The sequence below is a fragment of the Rhamphochromis sp. 'chilingali' genome (genome assembly GCF_963969265.1).
Source record: "Rhamphochromis sp. 'chilingali' genome assembly, chromosome: 9".
Taxonomy (NCBI): domain Eukaryota; kingdom Metazoa; phylum Chordata; class Actinopteri; order Cichliformes; family Cichlidae; genus Rhamphochromis; species Rhamphochromis sp. 'chilingali'.
Window position 1 is genome coordinate 6942887 of NC_137936.1, and position 16096 is coordinate 6958982.

The 16096-nt window shown below is 39.9% G+C and overlaps 1 protein-coding gene across 2 annotated transcripts in view; it reads right to left on the bottom strand.

Annotated features, from left to right (window-relative positions):
* Positions 1–16096, bottom strand: part of cntn4 (contactin 4) — a 215764-nt gene that overhangs the window by 110042 nt on the left and 89626 nt on the right. For both annotated transcript variants that reach the window (XM_080891754.1, XM_080891753.1), the window contains exon 5: positions 5334–5429. In XM_080891754.1, coding sequence (XP_080747880.1) covers positions 5334–5429 — 96 coding nt within the window. The remainder of the gene's footprint in view (positions 1–5333; positions 5430–16096) is intronic.

A 16096-nucleotide genomic window follows, 5' to 3' on the forward strand; every position in this document is an offset into this window, starting at 1 on the left:
ATATTCTACAGAATGGTAATATTTATCACTTATATTGCTTTTAGTCTCTTGGAAAGAGACCCTGGAATAATCTGTTTGTTCATAACAGCAACCAAGAAAAGGGCAGAGCAACAAAAGACAGGTGGTGGTCCTGCACCCCCTCGTCAACAAGTTGGTTAAGTAAATAATACCCTCACGGGAAAATCGATATCTCTCTATGAGCACACTGTCGCGCTGAGCTAAAGGATCCTGTCTGTCCCGCAATATACGCTGAATTCTGAGGACTCTCCTTATCAATCTTGCACCTTCCGCAATGGGTTGCTCGCGTAAACGGACAGGATATGGCTGCGACAGACTTCCCAAATCCACCTTCGCTTTTATAGCCGTGGTCTCTCATCTTGATTACACGAAGTAATTTACAATTGCTACTCTGAAATATGAATTAAATCTGTAATAATCACATACATGTAATAGAATGTTAATAGTACATTTCCCTTTTTTAGGAAATGACCTGTGTGAAATCAATAAATGGATCAGGTGCTGCATTATCTTTAGTTACATTGATGTTATTTATTTATGGTGAAACAGTGGTGGAATATCGCTGTTGCTTTCGTATGAATGACGCGGGCATACCTGCGTGGCCGCGATCTAATCCTGTTTACATAAAGTAAACCTGCTCCCCAGCAGGTTTACGCTTACGGCTCTGTTGCTATGACAGCAAGTCCCGGATGGGCTTCGGGGAACCGAACGATCCAGGATCACGCGAAATCGTCAACAATCTCATCCAGCTAACTCACTTAGCGCGGTACGAAGAACAGGCCCCTGGTGTCGCATTCAGAAACAAACACAACACAGATTTCAAACATGTATTTTGACCAATTGAAAACTGCCAGGTTAGCGGCCTCTCTTACACCCTCAGAAAAGAGAAAAATACTGTTTCCTGAATATAAACCTGTGTTCTGTTGTTATCATTCTGAGTCTCCTTTCAGGCTGCCTGCAGATTGAAAAAAATGTCTTCACATCCTGGATGCATGGCCTTTTCCTCATTAGTCATCTTGTTTCTGTGAATTTATGAGAAAACACACACCATTGCGTATCTTTTGACACGCCAAACAGATTTGCAATAAAACAAGGACACAACTGAGATTGATGACTGAGCTGCTTCCTGAATTCATGTCTCTAGTAGAGCATGTAAAAGCTTTTCAACCGAGGCTCTGCAGCTTTTTACTGTTGTCCAGCATAGTGTTTCTAATCACACGAGCAGTGATATTCATCAAAACATTCCCTCGCATGAACTGGAGGATTGTATTTAGGTAGCATGGTTTGTTTAATGAGTTCTGAATACTTGCTATGTCTTAACAGCTTGGCAACATTTCACACATCTTTTGAAATTAATTGTTTATTTAATTATACTTATTATGCTCTGTGTACCCTCAGAGAACCCATTTTTGTTAGTGACACCTTTGTAAATGAAGCAAACTTAAGCTAACGTTAGCTCTCTGTTGAAGCTCAGAGCCGACTACAGACACTCAGATTTCAATTCTTATTCATAAAGATGACAAGCCACAGGCTTTTAGTTGTTGTTTGTCTCATTTTTTCAAGTTAAATGATATGGAAACAAGCTGCCTTCACCTATGGGAGTACCACCCATGCCATGAAGCTCCCAGCACACAGATTTTGTGCTGATGTTAATGCCAGAAGAGGTCTGGAACTCTTTAACTTTATGTGATCTGTTACTTGGTGGCTGAGTTGTTGGGATTTCGATTTTGCAATAACACTTAAAATACTCTAGAAGGGAAGAAAATTCACACACTCACTTGTTACAACAGTGGCATCCTCTTACAGTACCACACTCAGATTCAGTCTGTTCTTTAGAACAGCGGCCTCCAACCCCGGTACCGGTCCGTGAGTTGTTTGGTACCGGGCCGCGAGAGTTGAGGCTCAGGTCTGAAATTTATGGTTTTCAGGGTTTTTAATCGTTACTTTTTTTAAATCATTTTTATCGTTAACTCGGTTTCCCTGGGTCTTTTCCCGTGTGTTATGAATAAATCTTCGTTTTTTTGGTACCAGTACTGGTTTTGTTGTATTTATCAGCGACACCTTAAAGGCAAAAAAGGTTGGGGACCGCTGCTTTTGAACAACCCCTTCTTTCACAAATGTTTGCAAAGTCAGACTGCATGGCTGGCTCCTTGATTTTACACACCTGTGACACTGCATGTGAAAACACCTGAATTAAAAAATAAAGACATTTGTCCAAATAGTTCATGTCTCCATTCGCTATTGTGAATAAAGTTGCATACTGTATGTTTAAACCAGCTAAAAGTGGAAAAAATGGCAAAACTATTTCATGTAGAATTTGTGAAATACACAAATGTGTGCATATCTGTGTGTGTGAAAAGTATAGGGCCCCTGTGATTTGTCTTCTCCGTCCCCTGGCTTGGTTACTAGTGAAAAAACAAAAAACGCCTCAAAACCAGTCTTAAATTCATAGTTTCACTGTTCCAGAAGCTTTGTGGAAAAGTAAAGCAACTTGCAGTTTTAAGGAATAAACAAAGTGCCTGGTATTTATTGGGTCCTATTTTCAGAAGTGTATTAATACACATCATGCGCTCTGCTGTGGAAATAAATCATCAGGCTGGTGTATGTGGTTTGTGACTCAGTAAACTAACAGATAGCGAGAAACGAATAAGCAATAGAAACAAAGTTCACAGATCTTAGGATGAATAAATTGTTAGCTTTAGATTCTGATGACAAGAGCAGAGACAAAAGAACACCACCAGGAGCTAAAGCGTATTTGTACGCTCCTTTTTATAATGGTGTAAAAATAACTGGAACTACTAAAGTGAAGCAAAGAAAGGGAAACAGGGCAAGAAACAAACAAACAAATAAATAATAAAATTGTCAAATTACAAACAAGCAAGCAAAGCATTACAATCACACACGCATTAAGCAAAGCACAGATTTAGTCATTTCTCAGGGTGAGCGCTCACTAATTTTAATTCAGTATGTTTTATGCCACTCACTTCCTTTCAGGCAAATTAAATTTGAATTCATTCAGAGGATACATTTTGCTGCCTAATTGCAAGGCTTTATGTCAAAGGATGCCCTATCGTGCATGTTCACTCTGACCCTAGCATGACGCCAAAGCGCCAGAGTAGCAGCGGTGCGCCCTGTCACCCGCCGTGCAGCGTGCCGTTTCAGATGCAACAAAGCAGCGTATCGGGTCAACAAAGAAAAGCACTACTGGCAAAACACTTAGCTCTTTGCCTGCTGATTGATTGCTTTTCATTGTTGCCAGTTTGAATATGCTGTTCCTCTGATGGGCAGCTTGGCAGAACATGTAATCGTGTGTGTGTGTTTAGAGCCAATAGCCTGGCCAGGATTTGTGGGGAAGCCTGTTGAATCCCGATTTAGTGTCTGCTGTCTGATATTTTTGTCTGAGTGAGGGATTTGAAAAATGCCTTGAAAATAATTTTGTGAGCTAACACTCAGTACGGACTGGCAGGTGAAGATAATCGCAGTGAATTTCTCATTAAAGGTCATGCAAACCAACACGCTCGTGCATGTTTCAAACGTGCGAGGGCTCTGGGGCAAGATGAGAGGGTATAAACCGAAGACGTTTTGTCCTCGTAAATGTTTAATGTTAGAAGAACCACAGCAACAACAAATGATTAAGGCTGTTTATCCAACTGAATGACAGAGCGGCGGTAGCTTCTATTACAACAGAGAGATGTAATTTACTAAAATGGACTTCTAACTGACACCTTGTATTGGCTCTGTTTATTAGTGAGGAGACAAGTGTCTTGAGGAGGCTTTTCATGTGCCTGTTGGTCTTAAAAAACACAACCTAATTGGATTACTTCAGCACAAATCGGCAGATATGAAGAGAATCAGCGAAGCAACTATTCACAGTATAGAGAACAATCAAACGCGGGCATGTCAGCTCGGCTATTTGAAAGTAAATCTAAAATTCCAAATTACTCCACAGCTTGCCAAGCTTTCACCGGTTAAAACCCCAAAAGGATACAAGCTGCAAACAATTACAATCAATTCAATGCGAGCAGCATTTTTACTTAGCAGACCAGTGTATGAATCAGTGATATTTGTTAGGTAGCTGTCAGCTGGGAGAATGTAATCCAAGCAGCTGTTGCATTTAGCACTTCCAATAAGTGAATTGAAGAAGCTGCACAAGGACACATCTGCTGCAATTAGACGAATGGAATGAAGAGCTTGGCTTAAAACTTGATTTTTAACTGAGGAGTTTACCTCAATTATCTTTTGGTGTTTTAATAAAATTGTCCAAATACAAATTATATAAATAACCGAGGCTTATTATTATTATTATTATTATTATTATTATTATTATTATTATTATTATTATTATTATTATTATTATTATTGTTGTTGTTGTTGTTGTTGTAGCCGCAGTCAGAAATTTCTCAAACTCAGATTTAGTTTCAATTTTGAATGGCCTCATAAAAATACAGTGAAGTTGACCTTTAACTTTTGGACATATATTTTAAAAAAAAGTTAGTTTTTGTGAAATATTTCCACATTTTGTAGTTGAATTGCTTGCATCAGCCAAATTCTAAGAAATTCCTTCAAGGATAAGGTATCACATTCCCGAGTTATCTAGGCTGATGGCCAATAATGTGATTGTAATCAGTTCCTCTGGTCACAGCCTGCTCTGTGATGAAAAAGGACAGCTTTTCAAATGTCTGAATAGTGCATGTAATTCAAGACACTCTTCTCTCAGTTTGAACTAACCATATGAATGATCTTGTCACTGCTTGAGCAAGATCAGTACATCTAAACGAACCCACCTGAATTCAGAAGGCAGCCTAAGCTTACCTACTGCACGGTCTTCTCATCTGGCTTTCAGCAAGAAAGCAAAATCATTTGTATGCTACCTTCTCACACCGTATAAAATTCAGAGTATCGTTGCCTTGAGCTTGAGAGCAAACGTTGCTGAATAAATAGAGCTGCACAATAGTTTATTTTAACTGCCATGGAAATGAAGTCAAAAAATAACCCTCTCATCAAAGCGCATTCAGCTTTAGGCTCCTAACAGAGAGGCTGTCCCACTTCCCATGACCCAGCCGAGAGTGATCACACCTACACGAGGCACGAATCGCTTGGAAATTTTTCCATCCCCACAGCGTCAGGTTTAAGGTGTTGATTACCTAGCGAAAGCCGCTGTTAAACAGGTACATCTCAAAGAGCTCCGTCTGAAAGCGCTTCAGTCATCGTTACTTTGCACAGTGAGATAACTTCCAATTTTCAGTGTGAAACAGACACATGCTCGCTAGTCAACTGAAAGAAAAAGAAAAAGCAAGAGAACTTATTATTTTTACCTCCAGAATGAGGAGGAGGGCCGCAGAGCAGAACCACTCCTTGACCTTCACGCACTGAAACAGAGCTTCTTCTCTGAGTCTTGAAGTTTTCCAAGTCTGCAAAATAGAAAAAACAAAACAAGAAAACAGCAGTAAGTAAAATATTCCACAAGCTGGAGGCTGTTACATTTTATTAGCATACACATGAAGGTGCTGTCATGAACAAATTACTGTTTTTCTTACTTCTTTTCAAGGTCGCATTGTGCGCAACCTAAAGCAGCAGGTGGGGAAAACGCTCACAACAGGTTGCCTGTTTATTACAGAGCTCGCAGACATAAACACAGCACACACTCACATAGCGCCAGAAAGTTCATGGCCTATATTTCTTCAGACTGTGGGAAGGAACTGATGCTTCATCCTGTCAAATACAGTACTTGTAAACTCTGAGGGCCAGAGTTCAAACTCACAGCGTGTCAGACGCTGTTGCAAAAAACCTGAAGCCCCGTGCCAAGCAAATGATATACAAAAACATGACGTACGGAACATTTTGAGTAAGTCAGAAAAAACCTTTAAAGACTGCCTGAACCTTCAGCAGCAACAAACTGAACATTTTTGGCAGTAAACAGCCTTTGGCTTTGCCTCAAGCCAAATCATCCCCCCCCCACGTGCGCCTGTGCTGCCGATATCCAAATTCACAGAGATGGTGCCACAAGTACGGGGGTTTTGGTGGAGAAAGACAGCAATGAGTGATTTAAAAGACGCACGGGTAGCGTAAATCAGTACAGGACAGATAAGTTGTACCTGACTATTATACATCATACAAAGTCGTCATAGGAAGTGTAAATGCTTTGATATGACTAAAAGGACAAATGAATTAAATTTCTCACTTATTATTGTTAAAAACCTGACAAACTCCCTCTGTGATTAATTAGAAATAAGAATTAAAAAGTAGAATCTGGATGAAAAACTGTGATGAATTTTAGAAGAAAAACCCTTCGGGGACTGAGCATTAGCATTACTTTCCAACGCCTCCCCTTCAACTGGGTAAAAGCATTGTCTTGTGAGTACAGCGGACAAAGTTTGCAGCACTATGAACACGTTTTGGATGCAAACTCAAAAATCTTAGGACTGTTTTTTCAAGGCACCCAAAGTGCTTTACAATGCCACTATTCATTCACTCTCACATTCACACACTGGTGGAGGCAAGCTACGGTTGTAGCCACAGCTGCCCTGGGGCAGACTGACAGAAGCGAGGCTGCCATGTCGCACCATCGGCCCCTCTGGCCATCACCAGTAGGCGGTAGGGTAAAGTGTCTTGCCCAAGGACACAACGACCAGGACAGAGAGCCCGGGGATCGAACCGGCGACCTTCCGGTTACAGATACGCTTCCCAACCCCCTGAGCCATGGTCGCCCCATGAACATAAATATATGTTTGCTTTAAAGAAGAGAAGAGATTGTGCCTTTGTTCAAAGGAAGGGAGCTGCATTCAGTTATTTGGCTGCTTTTGTGAGTGTGTGTGTGGATGGGGGTGATGGTGGGTAAGGGGGGTGAGGGCCACCTTATGTCACTTCTTTTGACACACCCCTGTTAATCACACAAAGATAGGTCGATGGAAGGAAGCACTCACTCGTGTGTGTGTGTGTGTGTGTGTGTGTGTGTGTGTGTGTGTGTGTGTCTGTTGCTTAATTTCTTTTTGCTGGATTTATTTCTTTTGCATACTTGAGGGGACACACTTAAGATAAGGTGGAAATGAAAAGAATGAGGCCTATTATTGCTCCCTGTAACCTGCACTGGTAATTGTATGTTGCGAATAATGTAAGTTAAGCTTGAGCTGAATACATGATGAAAAAAAAAAACTATAACTAAGCACTGAAATCAATAAAGACACACACCCACACTAATATGAGCCAGACAGCAATCTGAAGCCTCGCTGCTAAGCAGAGAGGGTTGCCGTGGCAGGTCACACATGAGGGATTTTAATAGCTCTGGTGGTAATCAGGTTACCTTTCATTCATCAAACCTACCACCACCGAACCACACAAAGCTATTCCTAGTAGGGCTTTGACACCACAAGTACTGTTAAACTGAAATATTTTCCTTTGACAGCTGATGGAAACAATAGCAGGTCAGAACCACATCTGACATTTGCTGATGATTTATGCAGAGCAAATCATCTGCTAATCAGAAGGTTGGTGGTTCAGTCCCTCCAGTCTGGGCAGGATACGAACCCCAAGGTGCTCCATCGGAGTATGACTGTTAGATAGAGAAGTGCTTGCATGAATGAGCACTCAGACAGAGTAGAAAAGCGCTATAGAAGAACCAGTTCATTTCAAATTGGCTCCATTAATGATGTACAGAGCTCAGTAAATGTAATTCACACGTTGCATAGAGACTAAGTGTCTGCACTGGTAACTCAGTTTGAAGAGTGCTACATATATTCCTAAGGGAACTATTTAAATACAGATACTTGTAATAAGTACAAAGAAAACATGGAGCTACTCGTATATTTAGAGGTTAATTGGCAGCATAATTAAATTAAACAGCTTCTTCTGGCTTCCTTTATTCCACTTCTTGTTTTTTTTTTAATATTCAGTTTGAGGTCAGAGATCATTCATAAATGTGATTTTAGCTACCGAACCGAATAAAAGACAGACAGCGAATTAATACATTAAGAGGCTTGATATACTGTCTCAGATTTATCCATACATATTCTCCAAATTGGATTAATTAACCTTAATTAACCTTGCAATATGCAGAATATTGTCAAGTCAGTTCGAGCGGTGGCGCGGACACGAGCGCTGTCTTTGCAGACCTGCTCGTCTCAAAACTGCAAACAATCCACTCAAATGAGATTACTGATTAGTTCAGCTCCAAGTGATCTAAATGTAAAATTATCGGGCTCAGTGATTTATGAAGTGGACTATAAGGTCAGTTAATATATGTCATATTGGCCACAGAACAAGTCAATTAAGAGGCTGGCTTTAATTATTTCTTTAAACATAAATCTCTTCTTAACCCAAGAGTACGCTTTAACTAATAGCGATCTGAGAGTCTTAAGCCCTATTAAAAGAGCAATTCCTAATATTTTTCTAAAGATTAATGCCAGATTGGACCTTTAAGTGTCAAATTGGATGTGTCTCCCTCAAGGATGTAAAACCAAAGTCAGCATTCTTGCCTAAAACTAGAGAGACAGAAAAAGAAAACACCTGAATCAATACATGGGGTAAAGTTATTCAGAATAATTTGGCAGAGTGCTACAATTTTAAAGAACAGCACCAGTTTCTGCCTGAATAATACACATGCAACATCTAATATAGTGTCTTCTCATTGTTCTTGGCTACAACTGCTAAAGCAAAGTTGCACTGTGGTGTTGGTGGAGAGCAAAAAACAAAAACCAGAGCAGGACTTTGTTTTTGTTTTCCTGTCTGTGCTTCTGGGGCACTTGTACCTGAGGTCGAGGAGCTGAGAAAAAGCATCTTGGGCTTCCTGGTGTACACATGCAGAGGACACTATGGATTACTTCACATTTAAAAACATGCTGTCCAGTAGACTCGGATGGCTGCTGAGAAAGCATAACAAAGTGAGGCTGACGTTCATGCTGCCTCTGCCGTGGCCGCAGGACTCACTCGTAGCGCTTGCTGCCCACCGGCTGCAGCAGGAACTGAGTCATGGTGCTGCAGTTTGTTTTATCAGGGACTGTTTGTGATTGTGTAGAGGGGAGCACAAGTGTGTGACTGTGAAGGACACTGAACTTTAGGAGACAAACTCACTGATGGAGTAAGAGACGCCGGCTACTTGTGAAGGGTAGCGGTGCATGATTTGTCTCTGTCATACCTCTCCTTCTATAATCCACCCAGATTTTTCTCCACCTCTAATAATCACAGTAACAATATGAAGTATTTTTTTTCAAACGTTGTTAGTTCCTGTTACAACACCCAAAACAACAGCTCAATACATAAATATAATATCATAAAAGCTTAAACTAAAGAAAGAGCTCGGTTAAACCAAAAAACAAACAATCTGACAGGACAGGTGGTATGAAGACTTTCTGCTTTTGTCCTTGCAGCAGCAAAGTTAGCAAGAGCAGTAAGTGGTTCACAGGGTTGTTGGGATCTATTAATTAGCCATATCCTCTGTGTCAGATGATCCTCCGGGCTTTGTTTTTTCTTATTCATGCCACACAAATGTTCCTTCACAGTAACGTGTGGGATTACACCACTTTTTAATGATGACTAGTGCATCCCATGCACATTTCTTCTTGCTCAGATTAACGTCTCTACTCTCCTGAAAATTCCGGCCATCTAGCACAGTCAGACTGAGGAACACCGGGAGTTTGGCAACGTCTCTCTGCAACGCTCCATGAGACAGACACATAAGTCACACTGAGCAAGAAAAACAAACTTTATCAGACGATAAAGTCACAAAAGAAGAAACAACAACAACAGGCTGCTACGCATCATGGCGCCAGGAAAAAAAGGCGACATTTACCACTCATGGGAAAATGTTATTTTAATGAAATAACATTATGACGAAGTTTAAAACATAAAAGAATGACTTATTGTTTACTGAACTTGAGATAGAGATATCCATCATACTTCCTTGCCTTCTATTTTGATCGATGTGGTGGTTATATGCATCGTCTGTTATTTCCCTTTCTTACCTGTCAGAAAACTCTCCACTGTCTTTTGTAATTTTGCACCCTGAAGCTTGACAGCGCTGCAAGTCTCAAAGCACTCCTGTTAGTTTATTGTTCCCACATGAAACAGTTTTATTCAACTTCTCAAATCCACTCCACATTTTTTCATCCTGGTCATGCGCTCCTCCGTGAAATTGCTCTATACCCCCCGAGTAGAGCGAGCCCCACAGTTTTAGAACCACCACACTCAGCTGCACTATTATAATGCAGGCAGGGCTTAAACTACCACAGAGTAGTGCAGGAAAGTAATCATTTTGAGGTACTAACTCCAATATAGTCTTACCGAATCTCAAATTGACAACATTTCAGAGTGCAACATTGTTGTTATTATTATTATGCTTCATTTTGTTCTGGCTACAGATATTAAGAAGGTAGATGCCAGAGGTGGGACCAAGTCATTGTTTTGCAAGTCTCAAGTAAGTCTCAAGTCTTTATCCTCAAGTCTCAAGTCAAGTCTCAAGTAATGTCAGGCAAGTCAGAGTCGAGTCTCAAGTCACTGGTGTAAAAGTCCGAGTCAAGTCACAAGTCTGAAACTTTGAATTTCAAGTCCTTTCGAGTCTTTAAAAAAAACAAACGAAAAAATAATGTTGCAGTTATGCTAACATGTAATTTTTAACATGTAATTTTAAAATCTGTGTTTTTCTCAACACATGACAAAATAGTGAACTTAGAAAATATACACAAATTGTGAAATTGCACCTCTTTAAAATGCAGCTCAATTAAACCTAGCTCCTAGAATAATTTTCACCGACAGTTCTGAGATAAGCTGCATGTTATTCTTGGATGCGGTTGTAGGACCAGCTTTAAAATCGCATGACAAAAATATCATACACATTAAAAAAAACTGCATCACCAACGTAGCCTGGACAACATTTGCTAGTTAGATGAAGTCAGCTATCTCATTGTAGCATATTTATATGCATATTTATAATTATACGCTTCTTGGAGTGAGTGCATACACTCATGAAGTTTAGTAACTTCAGGTCACTGCAACAAGCCCAGGTACAGTTTACCGACGGATGGGTGCAGGACCTTGAAATGCACCGTGTAGAACGAAAGACCATCGTACGTATCATAAGTTTACCAGTCTCACAAATCGTCGTCATAAATACACATTCCTTAACCGTTTATTAATAGGACCTTTGAGCTCAACGGTAATTAATTAGTAGTGGAAATAATTTCTGGTAGCATCACAGAAATGTAGCAGTGACAACAATATTGTATGCTGTAATCGTACTGGGCAATTAGTGATACAAAAAACCTGTTTTATCCTGTGAATAAAAGTATATGTTTTTGTCAATGTACCATAATAACAGAAGCGAAACGCAATATTGTGTCAGGACAATTCACTATTTATGCACAATAAATAAAGGAGCATAGCGCGACAATTTCTGTTCTTGCTTGTAACCTATATCACCAATTATGTTATGAAAATGACGTATTAACTACTAAAAAACTCTGACCTTCGTGTAAATGCTTGGAGCAGACTAACCTGTGAGCTGGAGGGTTCTGGGACGTTATATTTGACCTTTGAATGGCTGCAATCCAGGCCATCCGTCGCGTCTTTGTTACTTCGGAAACATGAACAATTTCTCTTCAACGACGTAATCCGATAACAACCGATCTCTTTACCCGTCGGCTTCCCGTGGCTGTCATGCGACCGGCTATTGCAGTTAATAATACAACAGCTTCTTGACATTTTTGTGTTTCTTTTTATCGCTGTATAACTGATTTTAATTGAAAGCCTGCGTGCGCTAGTACCGCTTGCCACGAGTTCCCAGAATCCTTTGCGGTTCTACCCGTGAATGACGTCACATTTTCAATCTCTATATAATATGCATGTTAAATTTTATATTTGGGGTAAAATATCAAGTCTTTTCAAGTAAACCGGTTCAAGTCCAATTCAAGTCCCAGGTCATTGGTGTAAAAGTCCAAGTCAAGTCACAAGTCTTAGAACATTTTTTCAAGTCAAGTCTAAAGTCATAAAATTAATGACTCGAGTCTGACTCGAGTCCAAGTCATGTGACTCGAGTCCACACCTCTGGTAGATGCTACACAAAACACAAGCTTGCAACATATCTCAATAAATTAAACTAGTTAAAAATAAAAATTTGTGATTTTACATCATAAAATCACAAATTTTACACATACACATTCTTAATAATTAAATTTAGAATTAGAATTTTATATTTTAAAGTGTGATTATAATATAGCCTCAGAGATAATCTGCTACCACCACTCCTTTATACTTTGCACTGTATGAAACCATTCATATTGTTGGAGGTTGGGTTTCTGCACCCAGCATCTCAATTATTTTAGAAATCTTATAATAAAATATTTTATTATGCTCGTGACTGTACATTAGTTTAATCCTAAAGAACTTGCACAGAAATCCACCTATTTGATTAATGCACTTGTTTGTCCTGCTCTTTACTGTGAAAAACACATCTGCCACACAAATGGATAACTGAACATCCACAAATGGGATGACAAAGTTGCTGTCTACAATCATTTTTACACAGCAAATCACTGCCCTCCTAAATTCCCGTAGTTTTTCTACAGTGTGAAAAGCCGGCACCCGGTTTTGGCTGGTTGGTGACCAAAAGCGCTTAAAAAGGCACGCAGGGCAAATATGTCTGCAGATGTCCATATAAGACGCTTTCTTGGAGGTTTATGATGTGTGTAGAATTGAATCAGGACTCAAAGCTTAAATTAGGTGATTTATTTTTATTGCTTTTTTTCAGTTTTTTAAAGGAACACTGACTGCCTAGTTATCTCTTAACTGTCACTCAAAGGTGATTAATGTTGTAGCAAGGCTAATCGACTTCCTTCTTCCCAATGGGCTTTATCTCAGACTGGTGTGGCTCATCAGAGATCACTGATGAAAGCTGCAATATCTGCACTGCTTTTTTTCTCCCCTTTGCCTCTTCTGTGAAATTAATTATTTTGCTTCTACAGACGTCTTTTTTATTAATGGTGGTACAATAAAAAGCTGCAAATAGACGCGCGGTTTTCTCCTAAACACTGCTTGCATTATTGGGCATAATACAAAATTTCACGGCGAAAGCTGAATCTTTTTTCTTCTTTTTTTTGGATTAACCCCCCATTTACTTTCATCTAAAAACACGATAGAAGGTTAGATAAAAGCATCCGAGCCTTCCCAAAATATGATCCTATAGAACAAAGTCAACAAAAGCCAGAGACATCTAAGGTACTGAATTTGTTCCCCCCAAAAAAGTCTTTGGCATTATTTTTGGCTGAGATGAAAGCTGTTGGGATTTATGAAGTGGTGATGTCTACTTCACTAAAGGTACTGATTGTGCCTGTTCACAGCGACAGGCATGGCCTCGCCCATGCTGAAAGCATGCAGCAATAGTGGCAAAATCCACCCCCCCACCCTCCCCAAAAACCAACCTCCACCTTCAGTCATCCACTCTCAGCAGCCAAAAAAGACCAAAAGAAGCATTGTTGTGAAAGGTACTTTGGGAAAGTCGTAAAAAGCATAATTTAGAATATGGTACGGCCGATGCCTTCAGATGCGGGGTGTGTGTGTGTGGGGGGGGGGCTTGGGGTGCATTGTGGTGGGAAGGCTTGACCAAAAGCCTGTTTTTTGTTTTTTTTAAAGCGTACGCAGCTGTGCACATGTTCAAAAGGAAGCATGAAAGCACAGACTTTGCCTGCAAAGGATATCTCAAATAGCATATCCATTAAATTTGTCACTGAAAGGAACAGTGGCGAGCGCAAGTCCCTTCGAAATTTCATTAAAATATTATAGAACTGAGCTAATGTTTTCCGCACAAAAGCTTCAGAGTAATGTTCAAAACGGGAAGTGGCTAACAATGATTAATAGCCTCAGAATAAGTAAACCTGATGTCCCATCTAGATCCATTAGCATCAATTATTGCAAACCTGGGCTGGCATTACAAACAATGATCCAGATTAAGCTGATGATCACATCCCAGACATATGAGCTTTCCAAATGCCAGCACAACTTATCATACTTCAACAAGCCCGTCCAACCGTGAACATTAGATCCATCACAACCTGCTACCCCCTTGAGGATGCTCTTTGTCTTCAAGTGGAAGGTGGATATAATGTGTTTGTGTGTGTATGAGGACATCATATCTATGTTTGTACTGTCTGTGCCTGCGCAAAGGTGGGAGCCAGCACAGAGGTGTGTATTCAGTGATTTTTATCAGCCTGTCTGTCACTAGACAAGACGAGATGAATGCATGGAAAAAAAAAAAAAAAAATCTTTAAACGCATCTTTAATTCTCCTGCCTCGACTCTGGTCCTCAGCTGTTCCACCTTGAGTCTAAAAGCACTGTGGTTGGCAGTTAAAAGAACATTATGAGAAGACAAGTCAGTGTCTTAAACTTGCTTCTTGCTAATGCCAGCAGGGGGCGACTTCTACAACTGCAAAAAGTTGTTCAGTTGTACCAAAGTCGATAGCAACATGACATTGAGCTCTTTTTTTGTTAAAAACACCACTTTTTGGGTGACTCTATGAGCTCAGACACTTGTTTCAAGTTTTACAGAAGATTCGAGCCAAGAAGGAGGATAAATTGGGGTTTTATTTTCCTTTACCATGTGACTGACACAACGCTAGCCTTGGTTTCTGAGATCATAGAGTGGTTAGAGTCCCTATCCAAAACACCAAGGCAGTGATAGTAAAAACAGCCAGTCTGCTGTAAGGCTCTGTTACATCTGCCTTCATTTATATACAGTCTCTGGGTAGACCTTCAGATAAGTATAGAGTTGCATGGAGGCCGACAGTAGTATTTTTAGAACTGAGATTAAAGTGCATATATTTTGATGCTGCACTTCCATGAAATTTGCAACATTCTAACATATGCAGATAAAATAAAGTAATGTTGCAAACAGTAAGATTACCCAGTCCTCTGTTCAAAAAACACTGAATCCTACTTTTTAAGCGAAGTAGCTGGAAGCCATTTTTCCACATTCACCCTGCTTATTTGACATGGTAAAGTTCACACATTATTCCATTCCCTGCTAGCCTTGCACTTAAACAGCCCACATTACACATTAGCTGCATCAGTTCATTAACAATTGATACCAAACACAAACCAACACTGTGCATCTCGTTGTACATTTATTGCATTTAAGTTTAAACTGACTGCTGATTGGTTAGTGTTAATATTAGCTTTTATTAGGCAGTGACTCCCTGTACATTAGTACATTAGGGCAATGAAATGCCAGCTCAACTCAAACTAACACACGTTCAGAGGTCATCATGAATGCTGGATCCCAACAAAACCACAATGACAATGCCTTCAAGTACATCAGTATCATCGATGTATTCATATCATGTTCTTTCAAGGAGTTTTTCTCAAGCCACAGGGTAACTAAGTAGTGCTGTTTATTACTAATACACATTTTTGGATGTGTACTGGGACTGTCACTATATTACCTGACAGTTATTTTTCAGACACTTCATAATGACAATACTGTTGTGACTTCTCACGGAAAAAGTTTTTTAAAAATTTCTGTGGGCAAAGCGGAAAACTGTTCTGGGGTCTGTTGAACTGAAATGAACTGAAATTCTTTTTAAAAACCTCTGGACTAAAGAGGACAGGGGGGCATCTGGCTTTGTATCATCACTCAGTTCAAAAGCGTGCATCCCTGGTGGAGGTTGCATATCTGGAAAGGCACCATCAATGCTGAAAGGTTTTAGAGCAGCAGATGCTCCCGTCTACATGACGTATTTTTGAGGGAGGGCCTTGAATATTTCAGCAAAAACAATGCTAAACTGCATAATTCATCTATTATACAAGCACCATAGTAAAAGAGCCAAGGTGCTTAAATGGCCTGCAATAGAGACGATTCTCCAACTGAAAACATTTGGAGCATCATTAAATAAAAAAAAGAAGAGAGCAGATTGAGGACTGTATCAGACAACAATGGGACAACATTCCTCTCCAAAAAGTCCAACAAATGTTCTCTGCAGCTCCCAAATATTTACAGACTGTGGCAAAAAGAAGCAAAGCTGCTACACAGAGGCAAATGTTCCAGCTTTTTGGACACATTTTTTTTTCTTACATTTTCTCAATTTAAACATTAGTTTA